Source organism: Palaemon carinicauda, chromosome 39 (genome assembly GCF_036898095.1).
Source record: "Palaemon carinicauda isolate YSFRI2023 chromosome 39, ASM3689809v2, whole genome shotgun sequence".
Classification (NCBI taxonomy): domain Eukaryota; kingdom Metazoa; phylum Arthropoda; class Malacostraca; order Decapoda; family Palaemonidae; genus Palaemon; species Palaemon carinicauda.
The window spans coordinates 41,385,852-41,413,606 of record NC_090763.1 but is presented as its reverse complement, the minus strand read 5'-3'; the positions used below and the strand labels follow the sequence as shown (position 1 = coordinate 41,413,606).

Here is a 27,755-nt window from a genome sequence, read left to right as displayed (position 1 = left end):
GAGAGAGAGAGAGAGAGAGAGAGAGAGAGAGAGAGGGGAGAGAGAGAGAGAGCAAAATTAATACACTGCCTTATTGTTGAAGCTGATGTAAGGGCAAAATTCGAAGTTGTGCATATTTTCAACAGTTTATTCTTAATTAGAAATTAAGTTATTAGAAATCCTTATTTATGTTTTTAGAAGCACTTCCACTTCAGTAAGATCTGTGCACTGCACGATACAATATGTTACATAACATACAAGTTAATACCAGTATACGAACTTTTATCCTTTACAATCTGTGCATCTTTTTCTTTTAAAAGGCTGACCATTTTTAATCTACATTGAAAATTGCTAATACGGTAATTTGTTTTAAAAAGAAGAGAATTACAAAATACGCAACTTTTATGAATTTCAGCTCTCTGAAAATGGGCGTAACTGGGTTATATTATGTGATTTTATTACTTAATGAAGAGAAAAATATAAAGATATTTCTTTTACAATTCTATTCATACAGAGGTCTTCATACCATCGCTATCTGTGAAGAATCAGACATTTGCCATTTCGACGTACCATGGACGATTCGCTATCTATAGTATCTTGCAAGTTCAGCCTTGAACTTTTCAAATGTACGAGACAGACGTGCTGTCTTCTAAACCCGGATCAATGGCTCGAGGTTTCTATGAAATATTTACTCAAAGAGAGAGAGAGAGAGAGAGAGAGAGAGAGAGAGAGAGAGATTAATGGATCGAGGTTTCTCTGAAATATTCACAGAAAAAAGAAGCAGGGAGAGAAAGGGAGAGAACCGATGAATCGAAGTTGCTTTGAAATGTCTGCTAAAAAGACTAACATTCTCACTACGACACACGCACACACACACACACACACATATATATATATATATATATATACTATATATATGTATATATATGGACATGGGCAGGACATATAATCAGAATGACAGACAAAAAATGGAAATTAAAAATAACCAAATGGATTCCTAGAGATTGTAAAAGAGGCTGAGGAAAAAAGAGAAGACGATGGATCTAAGAACTAAGGATGTTTGGGAGCGTGAGGCCTTTGTACTGCAGTGGACTAGTAATGGATGATGATGATTATCTATCTATCTATCTATCTATCTATCTATCTATCTATCTATCTATATATATATATATATATATATATATACACACACACATTTCTTTCTATCATCCGAGACCCTTCAACGACCTTGCTTTAAGCTTTAATATTTTTCAGTTATCAAGTCATTTAATTTCTAACCAAGTATTTTGCAATTGGCTGACGCTTTCTTTTCAAATACGATGATAACGACAGTGTGTCATTCTGAATGCACACAGGTGAAAATGTGCAAGTATATAAGTAGACAGCGTAGTGAACTTGTGAGATTATAAACGGTTTTTTTCCAAATCAAATATAGCAAAGACTTATTAACATGTAAACGAAATGGTGTATATATATATATATATATATACACACACATATATATATATATATATATATACACACACACATATATATATATATATACATGCATGATAAATTTTGCACATTTAAACGTGTTTTTCGTTTTTCATATTCAAATAAACCATATATTTTAATACCTTAATGTCTGGATTCTGTCGTATACCTCTGGATCTGAGACCCAAAGGGGAACCACTCAAAGACAATAGCTTCTGGCCGGGGAATCGAACCCTGGTCCAGGAAACTGGTATGACAGTGACAAAACACTTAGCAACGAAGTGGCTTGTCACTGTCCTACCAGCTCCCTATTCCCAATATGGCCGGAAGCTATTTTGTCTGAGTGGTTCCTCCTTGGGTCTCTGATCCAGAGGTATAAGACTGAATCCAGACATTAAAGTATGCAAATATATGACTTATTTAAATATATATATATATATAGAGAGAGAGAGAGAGAGAGAGAGAGAGAGAGAGAGAGAGCAGAAGAATAGGTGTCAATGTATTTATGATACGATATACATAATCCGGTAGATGTGCTGACATAACGTCTTACTGATTTCTTTTATTGTAAAATATTGGTTCTATTTAATGTAAAGTCCATGTGAGTTTCGACAAGCACAAATCTTTTAGAGGCTACCTAAGGTTACAATGTAAAGTAGGAAGGGAATACAAATAAAATATCTTTTAAGATTGCCTTGCATAGGAGAAACCTAGGAATGGTCAAGATGAGAACGACGAATATAACACAAGCAAATGAAATGATAAGTAGATATACGAAGAATTTGTTGTGTGATATTTGTGCTACGATAAATGAGAAACATTTAGTAGAGGTGACGACATCCACATTTAGCGAGAGCAAAAACCCGACTTATGTGAGCCTCAATGAGGAATGACAAGGAAGATTATAAGGAAATATCCCTATGGCCTAATACCAGCAATGTCTTTAAGCAATGTCTTTACCATTTGTTTCTACTAGAAAATATGGAGATCTTTGCGAGACGAACTCGGAAACGTTTATACCAAATCCTTGTATACTGATACCAAAACCGGGAATTTCTTTTATATACTTTGTTATAATCATACCAGATTCTGAATACTGAAACCAAATCCTGCAATATTCACACCAAATCATAAAACCAAACTAGATACTATTTAAAACAGATTTGGCAATACCTAATTCAAATTATGAATGTTACAAACAACTCTAGCAATGTCCTAATCAAATTCAACCAAATTCTAACCAAAGTCTGAAAAATGCAAGACTATTCGGACAGAATTCATCGTTCCAATAGTCAAGACGGATCATGCAATGTCTAAATTCAATCCGAGAGTATATCAACTACAAATGGGAATATTTTACTATAATTTGGGAATAATCACACATATTTTTATAAGCAATAAGAACAACTGCATGAATATCCAAACAACAAAACGGGAAACCCTAATAAAGTAATGTTAAACCCAGCTGGAATATTCAAAGAGAACTCCGGACTGTTTAAGCTAAATTCGGAAGAGTTCAAACTCAAGAGAGAAATATCTAAACCAAAATTGTGAATACTTTCTTACCAGATGCGAATCCAGCCTTGGCCTCTGGCTCTTCCTCTGCCTCACTAGGGGGATTACTGTCAGCACCCTCGGTGGCACTGCAAGAAAAAAGAAGAGGATCATTATAGAGAGTCATTATATCAACATACAGAGAAGAGATTAATCAAATGAAGAGTTATGACCCTATCTAACTTATGTTCCTTGACTTATTTATAACTGATGATCATGGGTGTAATTTCCACTTATTTACTTAACCATTTGCAACACTATCTGTTCTGTTTGCTAAGTAGCACAATTCTTTTACTCCTTCTATATGAATGTGTGTACATTAAAAATAAGTATTATGATAACGAAAAATATACTACTACTACTACTACTACTACTAACAATAATAATAATAATAATAATAATAATTAATAATAATAATAATAATAATAATAATAATCATAATAATAATAACAATAACAATAATAATAAAAATAATAATAACACTAATAATAATAATTATAATAATGATAATTATAATAATAATAATAATAACAATAATAATAATAAATGATTAATTTATGGTCACATTAAATCAGTAACTCACAACCTAAGGAATATCTCTCTCTCTCTCTCTCTCTCTCTCTCTCTCTCTCTCTCTCTCTCTCTGAGGCTGTAAATCACAAGCCCTTAGCCGTCGCACAAAATCCCTACAGATCCAAACAGATTGCGAAGAAGTTGACGCAACCGGATTGTCTTGCACCATCAATTCCTATGCTCCCATTTTAGTTTCAAGAAAATAAAAAAAAATGAAAAACAGTACAATTATCTCCACACCAAGAAGCAACAACACCCAGTATAATAAAAATATGGAGATCTTATGTTGGAAAAAAATACCAAAGTTATGTAGAGTCCAAAACAGTAAAATAACTTGGACTGAACACCTTAAATACTCGTATCCATATGCGCTGGGTTCAGAATGTCATTCAGCGCTAAAAAGAAAGTAGGGGGCAAGCCCCGCACTTTTACTGTGAAGAATCTCCCCTATATAATAAAGAGCAAGTGTCTGAGCTATTTACACAAATATATAAATATAAATATCTATATACCGGTACACACACACACACACACATATATATATATATATATATATATATATATATATATATATATATATATATCCAGTTACAATGAGCAGCATTGCGCGGTATCTTCCAATCCCTCGGTTAGGGGGTAGAAGTAGTCATACCCTGGTGAGAGAAGGTTCTTCGAGAGGTACATTCGGAAACTACTACTGCCATGTTGTACTTAGAAAGGGGGAGGGGGTGGGAAGGGTTGAATCTGTATGTATGATATGAGCATATCTAAATATTTAGGTGTCATTTTTTACGGGTTGCTTACACTTTTAAGTTAGAAGTGATTGGACGGCAAAATAGATGGAAGGAAACGGGATTACAGTAGTTATAATGTTATGTGCACAGCAAAACCTTGAAAGACAGTTACATTACTCCGAAAAACGAGTAATAATCATAAGCAAAAATAATAAATCACTTACATTTCTAAATCAATAATATCGAAAGGACAAAAAAGACAAACGCAGATTTTCCCAGAAATCAAAATAAGCATAAACGCGAATAAAGGCAATGTCGAAACCAGTTCCTCAAGTTAAGCAGCCGAGTTTTGTGTTACAATTGAATAAGTAATAGGGCTCGGCATTCAAGTTTTCCTTCGGGTTTTCGAATCTTGAAATCTTATCCATCAACTTCAACGATCAATGCCTACATTTCTCTTTTCTATAATTCATTGTACATTGAAATCTTCCCAAGAAAACTTAAGCGGGCGCTTATGTTTTGCTATTTTCATGTACACCAGTATTTACATCTACGTCTAGGATAGCGCATAAAATAAATTTCCTTCTATTAAGCAAGACTTCGCATGAATTGTAATAAAAACTTAATACAGAATAATCAAGTATTACCTCAAAATCAGAGTGACCGAATAAAAAAACGGTGAATTTATAAACCAGAAACGTATAAGTAGCACGAAATAAAATGCAACTAAGATATATAGGATGGATCATAATTGCCGAAATAGGTTGCAAGATTCATCAAAATGTCAAAAAATCTGACTAAAAGAAGGTTTGCGAGATGAATCTATTACAAAGGTACACGAACAATGATTTAGGGATCGAGGAAGCAGACCGTAAAAGTGATGGAGGAAAAAAATTGTTTGAAAGAATGGACAATGTTATTTCAGCACAGCAACAAAGATGTTGAATGTTCATTATAACGATGAGGACTTGTCGCTAAAATAGTATATTTGTTGGCTTAATAAGCTTAATTTGAAGCAAAAGCGTATCTCTATAATTTTACCCAGGGATTACTTTACAGAATAGGCCATTAGAAAATTAATGTCTAACTAATGTCTTGTTTTTCTCTGAACCTCTAGTCTCTTATTCAAAATTAATTACGACCTTGATAAGATTAAGAGAGAGAGAGAGAGAGAGAGAGAGAGAGAGAGAGAGAGAGAGAGAGAGAGAGAGAGAGAGAGAGAATTCAGTTTCTCAAAACAACAGGCTGGTTGGCTGAATCTCGACCTCGAGCGATTTTAATTTACGAAATGTGGCAGCTTTCAGAATGATGCTCCAGAATGGAAAAGAAAGCCTCAGGTGGTCTAAAATTAGATTTTAGTTAAGCGCAAGGTTAACATCCCATGATAGAATAATAATAAAGATGAAATATCTTTCAAGAGACTATATGGACAAGCTTCAAGTGGCAATCTAAAGACAATGAGGCCAAACATTCGCTACCTACCTACATCATATGAGATTTTTAAAAGACTTCCAACTTTAATATCAGTTTAATATGACAGCACAAAATCTGTCCCCCTAGAACTTCACAATCTCTCTTCCATCTATCCTTAATCCTATTACAGCTTAAGTGGACAGTGTGAGAAAATTACTTCAGAGATATTGGCCATATATTTTTTAGGCAGAATGCACGCTGTGCTGCAACTTCCTATCACTACCAACCACTTGTTTCATTACTGTGAAATCTTTTTTTTAATTGTTTTGATAGCATTATAAATTAAAGATGATCAATCCTTTTTCTTGGTGTTATTAAAAATTCTTAAATAATCAATTCATACAAGAACAAGGATTGTGCAAAAATATCTAAAAACATGAATAAGAGTTTATCTAAATTCACTTTATAGTCATTAATACCATGTTAAAACATGACAAAAATAGATTCATTTGAATTATAAAAGAACTACTAAAATTATTACACTATAAATCAACTAAAGGTACAAACGTATATCTCTTAGATGAAGCAATGAGTAGCAGAGACACCCCAAACTCAATAGAATGCAAGGTAAACAAAACGGTTGCATTAGCTAAAAAGTCATATAAGTCATATAAAAAAAATTGCATTTCTGTCATGCTTTTTATTATCTATTTCCAATTTTTCCTTACTATGTGTACATTCCCCGCAAGAATAAATAAATAAGTAATAATAATAATAATAATAATAATAATAATAATAATAATAATAATAATAATTCAAACTTGGACATAAAATTACAATCACATCCTTACATATTGACAAACAACATACCCTCACATGTAAATATATCCATAAGCTTAAAAATGTTGAATACTTGTTGGGTAAATAGAATTATATGAGAAGACTGAAATAAATCAATCATAAAAAGGGACTGTTCAATATCTGAATGATTAATCGTTTCTTAGATACGCTCAAGTTATCAAGCTACCATTTCTCAACACGAAGTCAGCAGATTTCTTGAATATACAACTTCAACGTGTGTAATTTTCTCTACTGTTGCTATCAAAATACCTTGATATCATTGTTTTATGTCTCCTATTTTCACGGATTCTTGCAATGACGTTCAACTTTTTTTAATTCCAACCTGCTACATGTTTTATCCCTCGTTAACGACCAATCACTGAAATCAGCAATACAATAAGACTTAAGCTTTCCAACCATTCATGATTGAATAAATCTTAAAATCTAAAAAAAAAATACAATTATTTTTCTTTCCTTATATATGACCCAGAAATTCCGTAGTTATATCATTAAAAATATTTATAACAGGGGAGAGTAATGGTGTATTAGAAAAGGTAGGTGAATCTAGAATGACTAGAAAATTAGAAAGCATAAACAAAAAGTGAAGATTTGATAAAGGAACAATTTGGTGAAGGCTAATGGCTAGAGTTCCTAGCAATAAAAGTTCATAATCGAGCAGCTTTATTACTGTACCAACCGTGTGGCACACAATTGTACATAATTATATTATATATATTATGCTTGTATCTGCGCTCTTCCCTCGCACTAAAAAAAAAAAAAAACATGATCATTCAGGTTCTTTTTAGTGCGAGGGAAGAGCGCAGATACAAGCATAATATATACAATATAATTATGTACAATTGTGTGCCACACGGTTGGTACATGTTTTTTTTAGTGCGAGGGAAGAGCGCAGATACAAGCATAATATATACAATATAATTATGTACAATTGTGTGCCACACGGTTGGTACATTACAGTGCATTTACTCGACTTGTCATTACGAAGTCGTTCCGCAAACACTAACAGCACTGTTTAGCGATTAGCGACTCAAATTATTTACAGCCAATGCAATCTGTGGAGTTGCACAGCTAATTGTTACTTTTGCCGTCTTTATTATTGTATGTACTATTCATACAAAAAAATTGTGTGTGAGAAGCCTAAAAAATATTTCACAGAACTAAGTATAAATATTTAGAAAATTGAAAAATAAATAACATATTTAAGAGCAAATATGTACATATATACACATCGTCATCGGATATAACAAAGGTTATGATACAAAGTATTTAAAAACAGTATTATAACCTGTGTTAAGCTGAGAGATGGCTTTGCCAGTTACTGCAGTATATTCAAAATAAAAACACAAACATAATGGCTATTTCAAAAATGTAAGAAAACGAGGACAAAGATTAATTCATCAGAAGCGGAAAGTTTGGCATCTTTTCAAACAGAATCACATATTAAGAAATTTTAAATCAATAGCAAAAATACAGCTATCTTCCATATAGCTTCATTAAATAACAAATATAACGCTAACAAAATCTTAAAAGCAAAAGTAAATCAATAAATGCAAGATGGCTTAGAAAAAGTTAATTTGAAACCTTGGTAAATGTCCACCGCCAATTACCGTAAATCTTACCCCAAATGAGATTTGTTAGGTTTCTTCAAAAATAAGATTTGAAAGTTTGGCAGTTTCTAAGACCTTCAACTTCCTCCATTAATCAGATTGATTTTATAGATAAAGAGAAACTGGCAATATAAACGACTAAACAAATACAGGCTATAAAATTACAGGATTATGACCACTGCTAACCAGGTTACAAGGAAATCGTTTAAACTAGCTGAACATAAAACGGTGTATTAATAGCAATATGATAAAAAAACAGGGGCTGAAATCGATTTTGTAACAATGCAATACCTCAAACTACTTCTAACGACAGATCAAATTATTATGCTTAACACCACTGGTTGCTTTGCAAAAATATGGACGGAACTTTCACACAGCTTCAATGTTCTTTTGATTGAATAGGGCTATGCAGACGAAAATATATGAAATAAGACACATACATGCCTTTGAGTAAAAAGAAAAACTATTGACTAACACGATCATTAAACAATGGCTTAAAATCAACCAAAAAATCTTGGAAAAGCGAAAACTAGAACAAGTAATTGTGATAACAAAATGTATGAACAAAGAAGAGAAAGAGAATTATTTTAGAAAGAGATGCCTCATTTAAAACGTTCCTTAATATTCGGAGAAAAGTTAAAAAGAGTGGCCATTAAACTTAGGAAAACGAGCGAAATTGAAAAAAAAAAAGAGAATGTGGGGAAGGCTCCAAGGGATTTGGGGAGTGAAGTATGTAGGTTTGGTAAGGGAGAGGGTCTCAGATAATTGTCCCTGTCCTTTTCCTTCCCCAAGATATGCATTTCAACATACACGTGAATAGATTCCTTTCATCCCCTCAATGAAAGGATGAGCTAAAGGGGAGGGGAGACAATACCCCTCTTACCCCAGTGGAGAGATGAAGAAAGGGGGGAGGGAAAAAGAGACACCCAAAAGGATTAATTTATCTTTTCACTCTCACACATAAAATGCCCAAATTTTCTCTCAGAAGATGGATTAAATCCACAGGGAAACAAGACCTAAATTAATCTGCTTCAAATTAAATTACGTTGTCTTTAGAATACATTTACTCGCCTTCCTTCTTTTTCTTGGCCAGGTTTTTTTCTGGAGATCTTTACAAATTTACATATCTACATACAAAATAAGTCGCCACTTAACATTTTATATCAGAGGTAAAATCATACGATTTTAACTTTAGACTGGTTTACCATTCCCTTCAGACACGGTGTTGAGTTTGGGGTTCACAAGAATGTTCAATATGTTGGCCCAACATAAAAAATAAATAAATAAACACAATCCAAAACCGTAATGCATGCATGCATACACACACAAAACACGTTACACACAGATATATATATATATATATATATATATATATATATATATATATATTACTGCATTTAGAATGTACTAACCTCCAAGTTTCAAAAATTGATTTTTGATTAGGTTGTTAACCTAACAAACATCCAGAATTTCCAAGTATAATTCCTTAAATGTTGAGAGAGAGAGAGAGAGAGAGAGAGAGAGAGAGAGAGAGAGAGAGAGAGAGAGAGAGAGAGAGGCTCCTTTAAGGTTTTGGAAAGTAATAATCACAGAAGACTGATACCGGTGGATGTTCAATTTGGCATGGATTGCTCAAGGATTTTATGGAAACTGTTCCTTAGCACTAAATTCAGTCTTCTGAAGGATGAGATTTGAGATGTTTTACGATAATAATAATAATAATAATAATAATAATAATAATAATAATAATAATAATAATAATAATAATAATAATAATAATAATAGCATACAACGAACGAACTATTATTCTTTACACACCTAAGAATATTGGGATCTCAACCTTAACTGTGAACCCCCGCCCCCCTAGTAACAGCGTACTCCTAAAGCCTATAGCAATTTCTAAGCATTGATCTTTTTTGGGGATGAGCTTGAGAGTCCCAGTCCCATTAAACTAAATGGCTCCCTTGATTAAATGGTATCACGTCCCCTGACAACAGTAATTACAATTAATGTGGATCGATCGGCTGACAGGCACATGAAAGAAGGCAGTGCGTCGCTAGCAAAGAATACCTATTGGGGTCAGTGACATAGATGGTTGGTGTTCCGTATCTATTCTTTACGTTTTTGGGTGAATATATTTTCTATCGAGATCGTAGTTTTCTTTATTAATTGCCAATATTTAACATGGTACACAAAAATACATTTCAGGGAAACAAAAATAGAACCATAACTATATACCAATGGAATACCAAAAAATAAATATCAACAAAAACAAATGAACTGTAAAACTGGTTTCCTTATTAAAAAATAGATTATGAAAATTAAAATAAATTCCAAAAATAAAACTTTTAAGGCAAATGTTAAAAGGTACAGATTACTAATACTTACACAATATCAAGAAGCTCATTTCTTATGAACTAACTAGTTGGTCAATAGAAAATAAGATCCAATTGAATCCAAGTTGTACTAAAATTCTAAATATTAGTAAAACTGAAAATAAAACCCTCTAGTGCACACCTCCATTAGCGACACCGATTAATGTGCACAAATTATTATCCACGAGGTTCGGTTACTTAGCAGGATCCACATAAAATTTTACAAAACCTTTACCTTGTTGCTATAAAAAATGGAAATATAGTTACTAAATCTACGGTATAACCGAGTATAGTTTTAATATACTAAGGTTGGGACGACTACAGTTGTAGGATGGGAGACGACAAATTGTCATATTTTCATCGAATTGTTAGTAGTAATTCATAAAAAGGTGGTCACACAATAAATGTTACGTGAAAACCCTTTCATTCTTTTTCAATACATTTGGTTAATATGAATACGTTCAAACACACGCGAATTAAAACAATTAAAACATTGCCCTCAAGTAAAGTGAGGGAGATATAAAATGTCGGTAAATATACATTACCTTTATAAAGCGTGAAATGAAAGCCATGACACATACCAACCCTCCACCTTCTTTCAAAAAGGATTAATTACCTAACGTTTAATGTGTCCCCATCACTTGACAGAAAACGATGCTATAAGAGTTTATATACAAATGTCGGTCTGAATTCTGAATAAAGGAGGATGTCTAGCGCAGCTTCAATGTCCCCAACGTCTAATCAAAGTCAAAGCAATCATGAAACCTCCACGAAACATTTAGCAGCCTAATCCATGCGTGAGTAGGTCGTAATTAGATCTCAAATCCATCAGGAGGCGATGGACTGACCGACATGCTATAATACATAAAACTGAGGGAAGTTGCGTAAATAATGTGAGTGCGTGTGTGTGTGTGTGTGTATGTATATATATATATATATATATATATATATACTTATGCAGATACATATACATAATGTACATGTACATGTATATATTAAATATATATATATATATATATATATATATATATATATACACATATATATATTTGTTGTTTGCAGATGTACTGTTAAAGAAACTAAAACAGAAAGCAGCATATAGCAGCCTGGTTTTCATCTGGATAATTTATATATATATATATATATATATATATATATATATATATATGCAGATACATATACATAATGTACATGTACATGTATATTTATATATATATATATATATATATATATATATATATATATATATACATATATATTTGTTGTTTGCAGATGTACTGTTAAAGAAACTAAAACAGAAAGCAGCATATAGCAGCCTGGTTTTCATCTGGATAATTACACAAGAAATCTAAAGGAAAACGCATATCCACGATAACGCCGTAAATAACATGAAATGCAAGATAGTTTTCTTTGGTCTCCATCATATTTGTCTACAAAAATACCTAATTGCTTTTAAATTCAGCATCAGCTTTTTTGAAAGATTTATATTGACAAACTGACCTCGCGAAAATATTTTTTTGCGGAATTAAATAATGTCACGAAAACGGAGGACAGCTAATAATTGTGTAAGAGCAATGTTTATAAGAAAAAAAAATAAATAAATAAACTAAAACTAGAAATGAAATTCATGACGTTCCTAGAATCTTATTTTCTATTCATGCTTAGACAGACACCCAACAGTGTGTAAATGAGCTAACAAGCCATAAACGCTAGCCACGCATCATCATTAAAAACAAATTTGAATTTCATAACGACTTTTTTAATACATATTCAATTACCAACAGTTTATGGTGACACAGGTGAACGCGTTTGTATATATCTGATTTAATTGCGTGTGATTGTTGCCAACTTGCCACCACGGAGAATTCAAGTATAGCAGCTATAGACGAATAATTAGACATTCAGTTAAAAGATTTTAACTACCCAATAAATATACGAAAAAAACGCACATACATTATATATATACTTTACATCCTGAAGAGGGCCAATGTTTATTGGCCGAAATATAGTGATTTATTTATATTTCCTGTGTTTCTTTTATGGGCCTTTTTGAAAAAAATTATATATATATATATATATATATATATATATATATATATATATATATATATATATATATATATATATATATATTAGGAAAATCTCTACTTTAAAAAACTGCGATTTTACCTGCTAAGACAGCCTTTGAATGTTTTGCTGTCAAAACTCATTATTATAATAATAATCTTCACTTTAGAAAGTTATCAAAGGTTGGAGTGAAATCTAAACATAAAAAAAAAAAAATCCTAATTCAATCATTAGATTCTTGATTCTATATTGAAATGATGACTGTAAAACGTAAAAGTTCACGATTTAAAAAGTGACATTCCCCTCATACATTTATTCAGGAGGGGAAATTATGGGATTTTCAGATGAACAAAATCTGCAGTCGACATGAAAGAAAGACTTTAACCCCGCAACCATTTATTAACCACACAATCATTTATAAACTATTTCCATACGTTGCACAAAACGACTTACCCCACAATTTCTCCGTACCTCTACTCATATCACAAGATAGTCATATTCCAAATACAATATACACATTTTCTATAGTACATACCTGAATGGTTACTGATTAATATTTGCCTAAACAAGCAAGTTCAGCTTTTTTCTAATCTACTTGCAAGTGATACAAGCATTCTTTGTTGAAGCAATAATGGTGTACGATTTCAATATGACACTTTAGCAGTTCCTCAATGTTTAAGTATGGAAGAAGGAATAAAGTAAAAACACAGCGCATGAAATGTTCTACTATTCTGCTCTTTCAATCTCTATCTAAAATCTTGTACACCGTACTTGGTTCAATGTGTTTGTAAGTCAAAGTATTTATAGGATATACTTTTGGGGTCTTTGTTAATACAAAATATAATACTAAATCCTAAATATAATACTAAATTCTAAAGGCAAAATCTTCGACAAGAATCTCATTTAGCAGAATCATCTATTAGCAGACTAACCTATTTGTAATAAACACAAATATATAAAGTATCTATGAGTAATTCTTATCTGCTGGTAGAAATAAGACTACTACTGAATGGATATGAATTCAGACAATATTACTGGGTGAGAGAGAGAGAGAGAGAGAGAGAGAGAGAGAGAGAGAGAGAGAGAGAGAGAGAGAGCACATATATGTATGTACGTTCATCTATGAAGACTATATATTTACCGCATTATTACAATTTCATAAAAACGAAAACTTGGCAACGATGATTATATATTATATTCAATAACATTCTCATTCTCATTCTCTCTCTCTCTCTCTCTCTCTCTCTCTCTCTCTCTCTCTCTCTCTCTCTCTCTCTCCTCGAGAGCAGTAGATTTGGAGTGAGTGCCTGGGGATACCCTGAACAAATATTTGCCGCCCGTTCACTTATCTTCATTCGCCATTACCACCATTTCTGCCTTATTTCATTTATTTCCTCACCAAACGAAGAATTTCATATTCGACGGATGGAAATATGAGAATAAGAATAATTAAAAACGAAGGGAAATACAAAAGCTACAAAAGAAAAAAAAATATGTATGAAAGTTTGAATGAATGATTATGAATTCAAGAGAATATAAATCTAAGTGTCGATAAATGAAAATTGAACGTAATTAAAGGGGAATATAGAAATATGGTGCCAATTGAAATCGGTTACATTTGGAAACCACCAGTTAAAGGTGATAGTCCAAACAGGACATGACCAAAGAATGAAAAAAAAAAAGACCAGGGAATATTTCAAATGAGTTTGTCCATTCAATCTACAAATGGATTTAGGTCATCTGGGGCCGTTTTCAGGTCGAGATTTAGTCTGATATCGAATGATATCGTTAATAAACCTTCATGATTACCAGTACAACCACATATATGTACAGTTCGGCAAAGACTGAAGTTAGTCATTTACAATGAATAAAAATACCTAATATTGCAATGATGGAACGTGTCTTGATCATAGCGCCTTTTGCCGTATTCGTAAGGTAAATGATTGATTAGTACAAGCTAGTTACAATTTCTCAGTTAAAATCGAATTGTAAAAAAAGAAAAAAATCTAAAACAGAACTGAACCAAAGTAAATGAAACTCCCCATCGCAAAGATATCAGTTTCCGCGAAGAGTGAAAATACCTGTCAGTGAACACAAACTAAACGGAGACGAATTTTTCCACAGAAATATAAAGAGCACCAGGACACAAGTTACTGACAGCCATTAATAAGCAAACAAAAAAATGATAAGACTTTTCCCATCAAGACAGTTCTATCATACGGTAACAACGAGGGAGTAGGGAGTTCCACATCGATCTAATTTTGGTTATTCAGATTGTCAACATCAAAACAGCCGGAAGTGAAAGCAGTCAATTGGTCACCTTGACATCGGATTTTCAAAAGAACCTACCCTGATAGGGCATGATGGACGTTCAAAAGTCGCTAGCTTTTCTATATAGACTACAAAACATAACATAGAACGAAAACACCACATAACCCATCTAAATGAGAAAATGATAAGGGTTCACTTCTATTTTTGTTGAAATACAATCTATGGTGTGGCAGTTTGCTGTCAACTTTCTAACCTCTTGGGATTGATGTATAATAATAATAATAATAATAATAATAATAATAATAATAATAATAATAATAATAATAATAATAATGACTAAATACTTCGGTAATTCCACCCGCACAGTGAAGACAAATATGGAAAGAAAATGACATATTTTGTTCTTGAAAACAAAAAGAAGTTAAAAACATTAAAAAAATAACACGTGATGTTAGAAAGTCCTCACTGAAGGTGGAAATTAAAATGTCCAAAAAAAAAAAAAAAAACGAAGTCCTCCTAAGATAATGCTGGTTTACGTAGAAAAGAAACTAGAGCGTCCCGACTAACTTGAGACCCATTGATTAAAAGGGGACAGGAAAAACCATCCCACCGCACTTAATATTATTAACATTTGCCGAGAAAACTTTCATTATTTTATATCTAGGGATCAGAGAATGAGGCAATTACGCTCTAATTAAAAATTATAATGAAATCATAACAAAATGTCGCCAAATGAAATATTGGTATAAAGGTGATGGCATATCACGTGGTTTTTCTTCTATCTTCAATCATGCTCTCAGTATATCAATCATTGGGGATTTCCAATGCACTGTAAAAAAAATACAAAGCATATCCATCAACATACTGCTTCATTCTATGCCGCACGGTATTGTTACTCTGTCCACTATTGTAGTTTTTATAATCTAGTAATTCTGCGTCTATTACTTTAGCATTCAGCACTTCTTTTCGTCGACCTGTACCTCATCACATATCTTAACCAATCCATCTTTTCATTTACACGATCTGTCGTTAGCATTCTATACTTTTGCACTAATGCTCATAAACTTAAAACATGACAATTTATCTTTCAGACTACGTCATATGACTTTCCGACCAATATCATTACTCATATTCATATGAGCCACTCAGTATTCTTTTATGTTACTATATCAACAAACTTTCTCTAACACCCATTTCAACCTACTGTAGCTATCACACTAGTGTCTACCTTTTCCAATATACTGATTACTTCCCAAACGCACAGTATGTTACCTTATCAAGTAAAATATCATTTTAACACAGCCATCACACTTGTTCTAACCCACTCCATCAATTTACCTTAATAAATTATCCAACATTACAGTTATCCCCATACTATATACTACGATTCAAACGACCCACTGCGTCATGTACAAATGTTTTCATCAACTTCTTTTCCAATGAACAATTGGAATCCATCACTATCATTCAAAACACGATCATTAATTCAAGCTTTGAACAGTCTGTAACATTAGATCTAGTCATGACATTTCAATTTGTCACTATATTTTACAGTCAGTCCCGTAATTCTTCCAGCCTCCCGCCCACGACCACTTCATATATTATATTACAAAACTAATCCAGATATCACAATAAAAAAAACAATTGATCTAACGAGGGTATAGGCACGCCACTTTATTTGAGAGTAATATTGCGATCGTTTAATAAGGTCCTTAAAAGAAAAAAAAAAACTAATATTAGAGAATTCACTTAAAAAGCCAAATAAACACACGTTCAACTTCCATCTACAAATATAAACAAAGAGAGTTGGGTGGACTCATTCCAAAACCCAATAAAGTCCCTTACTTCATTTGAGGAGAAAGACTATTCCATTGAGAGAGAGAGAGAGAGAGAGAGAGAGAGAGAGAGAGAGAGAGAGAGAGAGAGAGAGGGGGGGGGGGATTCCGACTCTCGTAAATGGATCCATCGGATTTTGGAGGATCAAGATCAAGAGGACCTCTCTCTCTCTCTCTCTCTCTCTCTCTCTCTCTCTCTCTCTCTCTCTCTCTCTCTCTCTCTCTCTCTCTCTGTATATATATATATATATATATATATATATATATATATATATATATATATATATATATATGTGTGTGTGTGTGTGTGTGTGTGTGTGTGTGTGTGTAAGGCCATTCCTTAAGAAAGAGTGCCTTAAGACATTAAACAAAACAATGATAATTCGCAAATTCATATTTAAAACTAGTGAATGATTATGTGTAAAAAAATAAACATGAGCTGCTTATGACACATGCACAAGTCAAATCAGCAGACGAAAAACCACATTAAATACTGCACCACTCATATCCTCACGTCACCTGGATATTATAAAATTTCATCACTACTACCTCTTTCACTATAGACGCTCAGTATTTTCATGTATATACAGAGAGAGAGAGAGAGAGAGAGAGAGAGAGAGAGAGAGAGAGAGAGAGAGGAGAGAGAGAGAGAGAGAGAGAGACCAATCTATTGACATATCATTTTTAAAGGAATAAAATCCTGTGCCATATTTAATCACCGAATCTCATAATCGAGTTCCACAGACTACTAATTACGACGCCTGTGTTTGTAAAGGTTTACACTGTCAGTCAATCTTCTTTACACTTTTAAACACTGATGGTATAGCCAAATAATGAAAATAAAAGACGTTTTTATTAGCCGTAAAAGGCACTTCTTTGGTAATTTTTTATTACAACACGAGGTGTTGAATGGAGAATACAAATGTATTCTTAGTTGATAACAAATAAGGTACATGTTATTGGTGTCATTTTTAATTAGGATTTCCCAATGTATCTACAGTACACAGTGTTACCCAACAGATGAAAATATTCAACATGTCATGACAAATATATGACAATTTACAAAAAAAAAAAAAACTATCTTTAATTTCTTGGATGATTTTAACTTGTTGGATTTCACAATATATCGCTAATACTTAAGAATATTTTCTAGTTTTTACCCGGACTGTTCACTATTTCATTCATAAAGAATTCATCCTTATCAAAATATCTAAAACTCAATTCCTTTCTCAGTTTCTAAACCATTCCCACAATGTAGTTATAATTCAGTTATTTTTATTTATTCATTCACTTTGATTCCTTTGTAACTTCATCCTGCTTTTACTCATAAGTTCTGTAATCATTTCAGTATCAGTGTCGCCAGTTCTAAATAAAAGTTGGATATGACATACATAGACAGACACACACACACACACACACACACACACACATATATATATATATATATATATATATATATATATATATATATATATATATATATATATATATATATATATATACTGTATATATATACATATACATATATATATATATATATATATATATATATATATATATATATTTATACTGTATATATATACATATACATATATATATATATATATATATATATATATATATATATATATATATATTATACTGTATATATATACATATACATATATATATATATATATATATATATATATATATATATATATATATATATATTTATACTGTATATATATATACATATACATATATATATATATAAATATATATATATATATATATATATATATATATATATATATATATATATATATATATATATATATATATATATATATATACTGTATATATACATATATATATACAAATAAATAAATAAATAAATAATAAAATATATATATATATATATATATATATATATATTATATATATATATATATATATATATATATATATATTTCTTAAAGATTCCCCACAAAGAATTAATAAAAGGAATTATTGCTGCATTCTTTAATAAAAGGCAGAAATATTTTCAGAAAATGTGTGTGTGTGTGTGTAAACATAGCGTATGCTAGTAGGATGAGAGAAGAGATAATGACTCATAGAACCGGCCAAGTAAGGAAGATAAGAGAATGTATGCAAAATATTAGAAAGAGACCTGACTTGTGAACAATGGGTAAGTAGGATGTATTAAGGGATTTTTATCTGACTCTCCTCTTTGGAAATAAATCACGGATTTTGAATGCAAATAAAAGAATAGATATTGCAGTTGTTAAGAACTGCATGTGCGGCATAAGTGAAAAAATGAAATACATGGGTAAGAAATGTGCGATCACACAGAAATAGTAAAACGTTTGATGTGAGTAATACGATAAATCGCGTTATTTTGAGATGGCGTTCCTTTAAGAAAAGAAGGGATAGCAATAGAATGAAAATGTATAACTTCAGAGAAAAGAAAGATCAAGAAACCACTAGACAAATGGTATAGATGCAGTAATGAAAAGTCAGGTCCTTAATACGTAAGAAGTACAGCTATGTTACATAGAGAAATGCCCGCTGGATGGTTCAATACACCATCCATGAGGTTTCTCTGTACGTGTATGAAGTGGCTACATGTGCGAAAGTTTTCCGAGAAGTGACATATATTATGCTTTATTACTGGGCCAAACCACTAAGCGAAAGGGATTATTGTTAAAAAAAACTTAATGATTGCGTTAACTTTTACTGACCATTTTCAAAATCCGCTGTTTGGCTAACCTATACTATAATTAGGTCCTAACAACTTGTAACTGGCCATCTAGCTTGAATAACGAACTCCCTTTACATGTACCTTTTTAGTCAGAGTCAATCTAAAAGTAACTTTACAATCCAAATATTCTTACATTGAAATATATATTCATTTATGACATGATCCAAAGCTAAAAGTTCGTGAAAAAGTCAGGGACCAAACTCAATTTTCATTACGAATAGTAATTTTGCAAAATAAAAAAAAAAATAAAACTTACAAATACAGCGATTAACAAGAACAAATCCAGACTCATAATGAAGAGGAGGAGGAACAAAAAATCTAGCAATACAGCCAGTTGAAGAGACGAGGGGAAATGGAGGAAGGGATCTTCAATTTCCCCTCAGGAAACGGGTTGGGGCTGAGGCAATTATCTTAGAAAGGCAAACTTTAAAGATAATCCAAAGTTACAAAAAAATCCAAAACATTTTTAGTCACATAAGAGATAACAGAAGGAATAAGAACATGAGAGACCAAAAATGCCTGCAGTAGCAAAAAAAAAAAACTTTCATGAAATAAAATTAAACCGAAATATAAAAGAAAAAGACAACACAAACGTAGCAACAGGTTTCAACTTAAGACTAACTAGGCTAGGCCAATACTGTATTGAATATGTGAGAATCACATCGGCCACAATACTGCAAGGTAACTCCTGTTCTTTCCTGACAGTTCCACTTCATTATTAAAAGCAATAGGGAGTAATAAATTGGCCAGGCACCAGCCACTGTTGAAATGCTACCACTAGAGAGTTAATGAGTCTGTTCACTGGCCAGACAGTACTACATTGGACCCCTCTCTGGTTACGGCTCCTTTTTATTTGCCTTCACATACACCGAATAGTCTGCCCTATTCTTTCCACATTCTCCTCTGTCTTCACACACCTGACAACACGTATTACCATACAATTCTTCTTCGTTCAAGGGGTTAACCACTACATTGTAATTCCTCAGTGGCTACTCTCCACTTCGTAAGGGTAAAAAAAAGACTCTTTAGTTATGGTAAGCAGCTCTTCTAGGAGAAGGACACTCCAAAATTAAACCGTTGTTCTCTAGTCGTGGGTAGTGGCATAGACTCTGTACCATGGTCTTCCACTGTCTTGGGGTAGAGTTCTCTTGCTTGAGGGTACACTCGGGAATACTGTTCTTTCTTATTTCTCTTCCTCTTTTTTTTCAAGCTTTTGTAGTTTATATATAAAAGATTTATTTTAATGCTGTTACTTTATATTCTTTTTAATTTTTCATTACTTCTCTTGTAGTTTATATATTTATTTCCTTAACTCCTTAATTCCTTTCCAAGCCCTTGGGCTTACAGCAGCCTGCTATAATAATAATAATAATAATAATAATAATAATAATAATAATAATAATAATAATAATAATAATAATAATAATAATAATAATAATAAGGAACGTTGCCTAGATGTTATTTCTCAAGCAGACGCAAATACTTCAAGAAACATCGTCACCTCCTACCCCATTTATTGAACTAAATTAAGTAACTCTTAATAAACATATATGCTTATTCATTACACAGCGTACATCTGCGTACAAGCTGTGAGGAAATAAACTTATAACGGAAGACAAAAGAAATCATAAAATAAATGTAGCAGCCTACCTGTGTTATACAACAAAGTACCTCGACTAAAAATGATTAATTGCTGAGCACAAGGCCAGAGTAATTTGCCCTATCATTTACGGAAAAGGAAAAATCTGTAAAATCTATAGACATATCGGTATTTATTACTTAATGGGCACTGTGGTCTGTCCTCCTGCGACATAAAATTCATATACTACATTAGAATAACGAAAATATTGATGGCATAGCGCTCGGTAAATAGATTAAACTGAACGCAAACATTGCTGGATTTATATTGGCGTTATTGTTAAGATATAATCTAACTTTGCTATTTCTAACAGCCAAAGATCCATTTGATGAACTTTTAAAGATATTCCCGTAAATGTGAAATGAGTTCAGTTATTGAAGGCATTTACAACAAAGCAGTCCCGAGACCGATAAAATATCTAAAAAAAAAAAAAAAAAAAAAAAAAAAAAAAAAAAAAAAAAAAAAAAAAAAAAAAAAAAAAAAAAAAAAATGGCATAAGTATAAACTTAATCTCAGAAAACAACCTCTTATCATACAAGGACTAAATTTATATCGAAACGTCCTTCAAAGGCTTTTTGGGAGGAAATCCCCTTTGAAGTGAAAATAAAAGGATGCCCTGTTGAGCTAATTCTACGAGGGATTCTATGGGGAAGTGTAGCTGAAGGGTCCTTTTCATCTATAAAGGAACCCTTCTATATCAAGGAAGGAAAGGCAAGAGGGTTGGAAAGAGCAATAAAGAGATTTATCCAAGGTCCTATGCCGTTATTGCATCCTAACCCAAATCATCTTAATCAAAGAAAAAGCTTTAATAGCTGAGCATATATTCAGTTTTATTCAGCCCACCTAGGACTTCAATTATATCATTTGCAGCATAATGGCATCAGTCGACATTTTGCTTGGATATATCTCCATTGCTAACATATTTCCATTCTTTTCAATAGCTAGCGATGAATCCTGGACCAAACTATATGGTTGCAATACTTGGACGCTAAGAGTTGGAAACGAAAACAAATTGAATTTGAGAAAACAAATTGAATTTGAGAAAACAAAATAAAAAACTGCAGGCCTTGTGTTTGATACGGAGGAGGGATCCAATTTACGGTATCACAATAATGAACGAACTTGGAGATATGACAAAACTAGCTGTGATGACAAATTTCACTGACACCTAGAGTCAGTAAAAGGCGGGGCATGTACCTCGCACAAAGGAGGTCGGAATGCTACATATGACTGGGGAAGATAGGAGAGTAAGGAAGATTAGTGTAGACCCTGGATGCAATGGAAAGAAGGCAACTTATTATAGAGATAAAAAGGAAGATATCTACCATGCATTGCTACAATACGACACTGAATGACATGGAAAGTTCTGATGATACTGATAATGAGTCACAATGGAATCCAAATAAAAAAAAAAATAGTTCCAAAAATCACTCTTAATGTTATCATAGACCAGAGAAAATTATTTTGTACTTACAAGTTAGACACCAAGATTAACGTCTCTACCTTGTATTAAAATCGAATTCAATTCGAGAAAACTTTGCAGATTTTTTTTTTTTTTTTTTTTTTTTTTTTTTACAAACGGCATCACGTCATAGAGGCCCGAAAAGCTAACTGGCAAAGAAATGTTTTAAATTGTACATTAAACAGTGTGCTTTATCTATACAGCAAGCCTTGTTCTGAATATAACAGTTAAGAGAAAAATATTCCCTTGCAGACTATAAATCATATCAGATTATTAAAGCACCTATAAGAAAAACTTAATCTATTGGTAGTAGTAGTAGTAGTAGTAGTAGTAGTAGTAGTAGTAGTAGTAGTAGTAGTAGTAGTAGTAGTAGTAGTATCTTTCAAAATGTCAAAGAAATAATTAAGCATAAGACGTAACTTTAAATCCTAATATAACAAGTATGTGAAAATATTTTGAATAGAACAAAAAATTGTTTCAATCAATACTGAACAACCAAAGTGTAGTGACGTGAGTTTCCATTCCCATAATATCCACATTAGGATGCTCGCTAGCCACTGGTCTACTTTCATCAACGATGTCAACAGGAAAATATCTAGTTTTTGAAACATTTGCACGAATAAAATAAGTCTACTGTAGGTTGACGAAAGTAATGAAGAAAACCAATTTACAGGAAAACACCTATTCATTGTTGAAACACTTAGACGGAATAACGATCCATTAAGGTATAAAAAAGAAAACTATTTGAATTCAAACTCCATTTTATGACACAAAAAACTAAAATTGAAGTGACAATATAGAACTAAATTTGAATTTCAAATATATGAAAATACAAACACGAACAGAATAACATTCCATTTTATAATACTAAACACTACAACTGAAGTGACAACGATAAAAGCAATGAACTGCCTTAGCAGCTTTCCAAGGACTACAGTAGGTGGATGTCCGGTGATATCCCCAATAACATTATCACAGGGAAAAGGTGGTTTCCCTGAACACGAGAAGCATTTTTTTTCGTCTGCCACGAACGCCACTTATGAAATTCCTTCATTTGTTCAGAGACGTACACTCCTCTCAATTGGGAGGTATATTAATGGTAGTTGATTGATATAATCTTCTAAAGAGGGACACACCTAAACAAATAACAGTTAAGAACATATGCTTCGTAGTAAGAAAAAAAATCATCTTTACCAAAGGTAGGTAATACACTAACTCAAACACGTAAATGTACTCAAACGATCATGAAAAGTAATTTCCCGATATGATAAATGCCTTCATCTGTGACTACAATTATACGAATCCAATATCAAAATTGCATTCACATATACTAGAAATATATTTACCTGATAAAGAAAATTTATACCTTATCAAAACATGAAATACGTATTCATATACTGAGACTAAGGAAAACATCATCGTGACAAGGATAATGAAAAATGAAAAGGAAAAAACATGAGCTAAGAGACATGAGCTGCAAAAATTGGAATAAAAGAAGATTATAGGAACAGGTGAAAAGATAAAGGAAAATGTGATATAATCAAAGTAAAGGGTAAAACAAAATCTAATAAGGAAAAGTGCACATATTGCAAGAAATAGTAAAATAAATAATACAGGATAAAGGAAGTTATTAACATTTTCTGAAAAGGGGGAGAAGTCATGGAAAAGCTCTGGACGGAAGAACAGCCCCGGTTCCTAGGACGAAAACAACACTGAAACGTAACACCATGGACTCACAATGACATTAATAAAGAGAACTTTTGAGGGAAAGTAACTAAACAAACGTACAGCTTATGTAGAAAACGTGGAGGTATATGGATACACACGAAATTACAAGATTGCTTCATTGACAAACAATAACTGATAGTACATTGAAGTCTTCAAAACTAATACACAGTAATATTGAATGCAAAAACTTGATTAAATTTGAGAAAAAATATGAAAATTGGAAGATAAAACGCTATCCATAATAATGTTTAATACTGCAAGAAAAAAAAAAACAGACAGATAATAGCTGGCATCATAAAAAAATTAACGAACAGCAACAAACAAAATGATGGAATACTATGTGGATTCCCACGACACAATGTGACACTCTCTCTCTCTCTCTCTCTCTCTCTCTCTCTCTCTCTCTCTCTCTCTCTCTCTCTCTCTCTCTCTCTCCACAAGGACTGTAAACCAGTCCACATTATCCCTAAGGAATTATTTGCTAAAGAGCAACTTAATAATGGGTGATCCCTTGCCAAGGCAAACTTTGTGTGAGAACACGCCACCGGCATCCCTCCTCCAAAAATCAATTAGCTTATTAGAAGTCAATGCACGTCGTTGCAGGTTGAAGGAAGCTTCGCTGGGATCGAATGCAAGACCAGTGATGGTGGAAAACTACATCAAAACCTAAAATGGCTGATAAAAGACTACAGACGGTCCTACATAGGCTGCTGAAAATTTACATAGGGTCATGCATCGGATGGCTATATTACGCGAGGTCATGCACTGAATGGCAAAAGACTACATTATGCCCTACACAAATTTATTAATTTAGAAACTATACTAGACCATAAAAAGGAGGTGAGAAACTGCATATACTGTAAGTCCTTCAGAAGAAAGCAAGAGGCTTGCAAATCTGCCTCGAAGAGGTGCAAAGAGACTTGGAGGAAGTTGGACCACATGATAAGAGATGGGAAATCCTTGGGCATGGGTGAGAAACAAGAGATTGAATCCGATGGCATAACCAGAAACGACCGAAGGTCTTCTTACGAGTTGGGAAAACTGGGTAAGGTTCTCTTAAGAGTGATGAGTACCGAGAAGGTCCTGTAATGTGTGATGTGATACCCTTAAGGTCTTGAGAACTGGCTAAGACCTCCCAATTGAAGTGAGAAATAAGCATTTTCGTTACAGGCCTGACGAAACCTGATTAAATTTCTTCGTATGGAAATGAGATTTAGTTAAGATACTCACATGGTAACAACAAAAGCTATTCTCTTATCCGTGAAGAGGAGCTAATCGGGATTCCTGCCCGAGAAGTTATGCCATAAGAGAATACAACCGAAAATACAACAAAAAATACAGCCGAGACCAAAAAAAAGGATTCAAAGAGCGTACAAGAATGTAGCAACGGAAGAAAATGAGGTATAATAGGACTTGGGAACAATGGAGGAGTCTCTCTCTCTCTCTCTCTCTCTCTCTCTCTCTCTCTCTCTCTCTCTCGAGTAAATAAGACTTCCATGTATGTGCTACTTCGCACAAGCTGTAGTGCAGTACACATAAGAGAGCTGGGGATGCAATAAGGATAAATGAGCCAAGGAAAATATTAGAAACGAGAATTGTGTTTGGTACATGCACTCAAGATAATTTAACCAAACTTTCCAAATCTTCTTGGACTCGAAACCTATAAACATACTAAGTGTTATCTGGTAACTTTATCGTAAAGAACGTAGCCAACTCCTACGATACAATTTAGAAAATTTCCTGCTTTTACATTTATTTTAATGTTCACCTTTTAAAATGATATCTCTACAATAGTTTGGTAAATTAGAAGATTTTACTATTTACTTCCACACTCTTCGCTACTAATATTTTCATTATAGAGAATATTATATTATTCTTAACATGTTTTGTAAATGGCTACAAGTTTTTAATATTTTATATTCAGGTTTGGGAATATTTGATACAAAATGTATATATTTTTTTTTTCAATAACATAAAATAAACAAATTACAATATCTGCATTAGAAGATAATACACAAGTTATCAAATTCTCTCTCTCTCTCTCTCTCTCTCTCTCTCTCTCTCTCTCTCTCTCTCTCTCTCTCTCTCTCTCTCTCTCTCTCGTGTTAAAACCTATTATCAAGTACTGTACATCACCTAATCTCCTGGATATAAGACTCAAATCTATTTTTTCTTAAATATTGATTTCTTGACAGCCCCATCACACTAGGGCCAGGAAGAGCCGGGCAATGGCTGCTGATAACTCAACAGGCTGACCTTTAGCCTCCCACAAAGCTCCTATCCCTAGCTCACAAGGATTGTGAGGTCGCAGATAATAAATTGAAACTATCGAGCTTGAGCGTCACTCGAACTCCTATCCAACAGACTGCTAAACGAAGACGTTACCAGTAGGCTACCACTTCCCACAGATTTCCTATAGAGTTAGAAATACAAAAGCCCTTTGAGGTTATCGGGAAGGTCTTCGAAAATTTCGGTAGGCTTATAATGCCAGCTATTCAGCCTTTCAATTACCTGCAATTGTGATTCTACCTTATCGGTTGAATATTTTAGGCTAATACGTTGAAAGAAAATCATAGGTCTCTGGAGTAAAAAGTATGAACAATGCACTACATTTTCTCGCAGACTATGGTCTTTGCCATTCATGAGAGACCTTCAAAGCCTATAATAATGTGCTATGCGTTTCTCTGTTGTTCATGTTATCTACTCTTGCCTTTGAAGATTGGGGGAAATTATTTTTCTTCCATCTTTAATATAGTGCATTTTTGAAACTGTTATGCAAGATATACATTTCCCCCTTAAATCTGAACAATAATGCAAGTTTTTCTTTATACGTCAGTTCCCCTGCTGACTATTTCCTTGCGATTTCGAGTCATTTTTTAACAATATGTCGTAAACAATGAGTTTTTTTACTAATTTTTCCATCAATCATTTTTCCTATTATTCACATAATGTATAATGATACTGTAAACATATTGGTTCTTTTTCTAGTGTATAGAAAAATAAGAAAATGTTTTCTATAAGGAATCTACTGGAAAGCTTTTAGTGCTAAAAGTGAAGGAAATTACATAATGCGTGAGGAATTCTTATAATTCGAAATAAAACTAAGGAGACCATAATTCTTAAAAATGGTAAAACAAAACAAAAAACAAAAAATGGAAACCGATATATCTTAGAAAAAAACAAAAATTAAACCTCTAAAAAAATTGACACAGATTAATTAGTGTGAAAATAAAAGCTATGGTTTGTTATTATGCAGTAAAATCAATATCGAGCAAATATCAAATACCTACATGAATTTATGCGCAATACTTATCTATTATCTATATCTACATCCACACTCACCCATGCACTCACATTATATATATATATATATATATATATATATATATATATATATATATATATATATATATATATATGTATGTATATATACACATA

The 27,755-nt window shown here is 32.6% G+C and overlaps 1 protein-coding gene across 22 annotated transcripts in view; it reads right to left on the bottom strand.

Moving 5' to 3' along the window:
• Positions 1-27,755, bottom strand: part of LOC137631142 (synapse-associated protein of 47 kDa-like) — a 717,291-nt gene that overhangs the window by 429,204 nt on the left and 260,332 nt on the right. For all 22 annotated transcript variants that reach the window (XM_068362822.1, XM_068362819.1, XM_068362838.1 and 19 more), the window contains one exon: positions 3,022-3,098. In XM_068362822.1, coding sequence (XP_068218923.1) covers positions 3,022-3,098 — 77 coding nt within the window. The remainder of the gene's footprint in view (positions 1-3,021; positions 3,099-27,755) is intronic.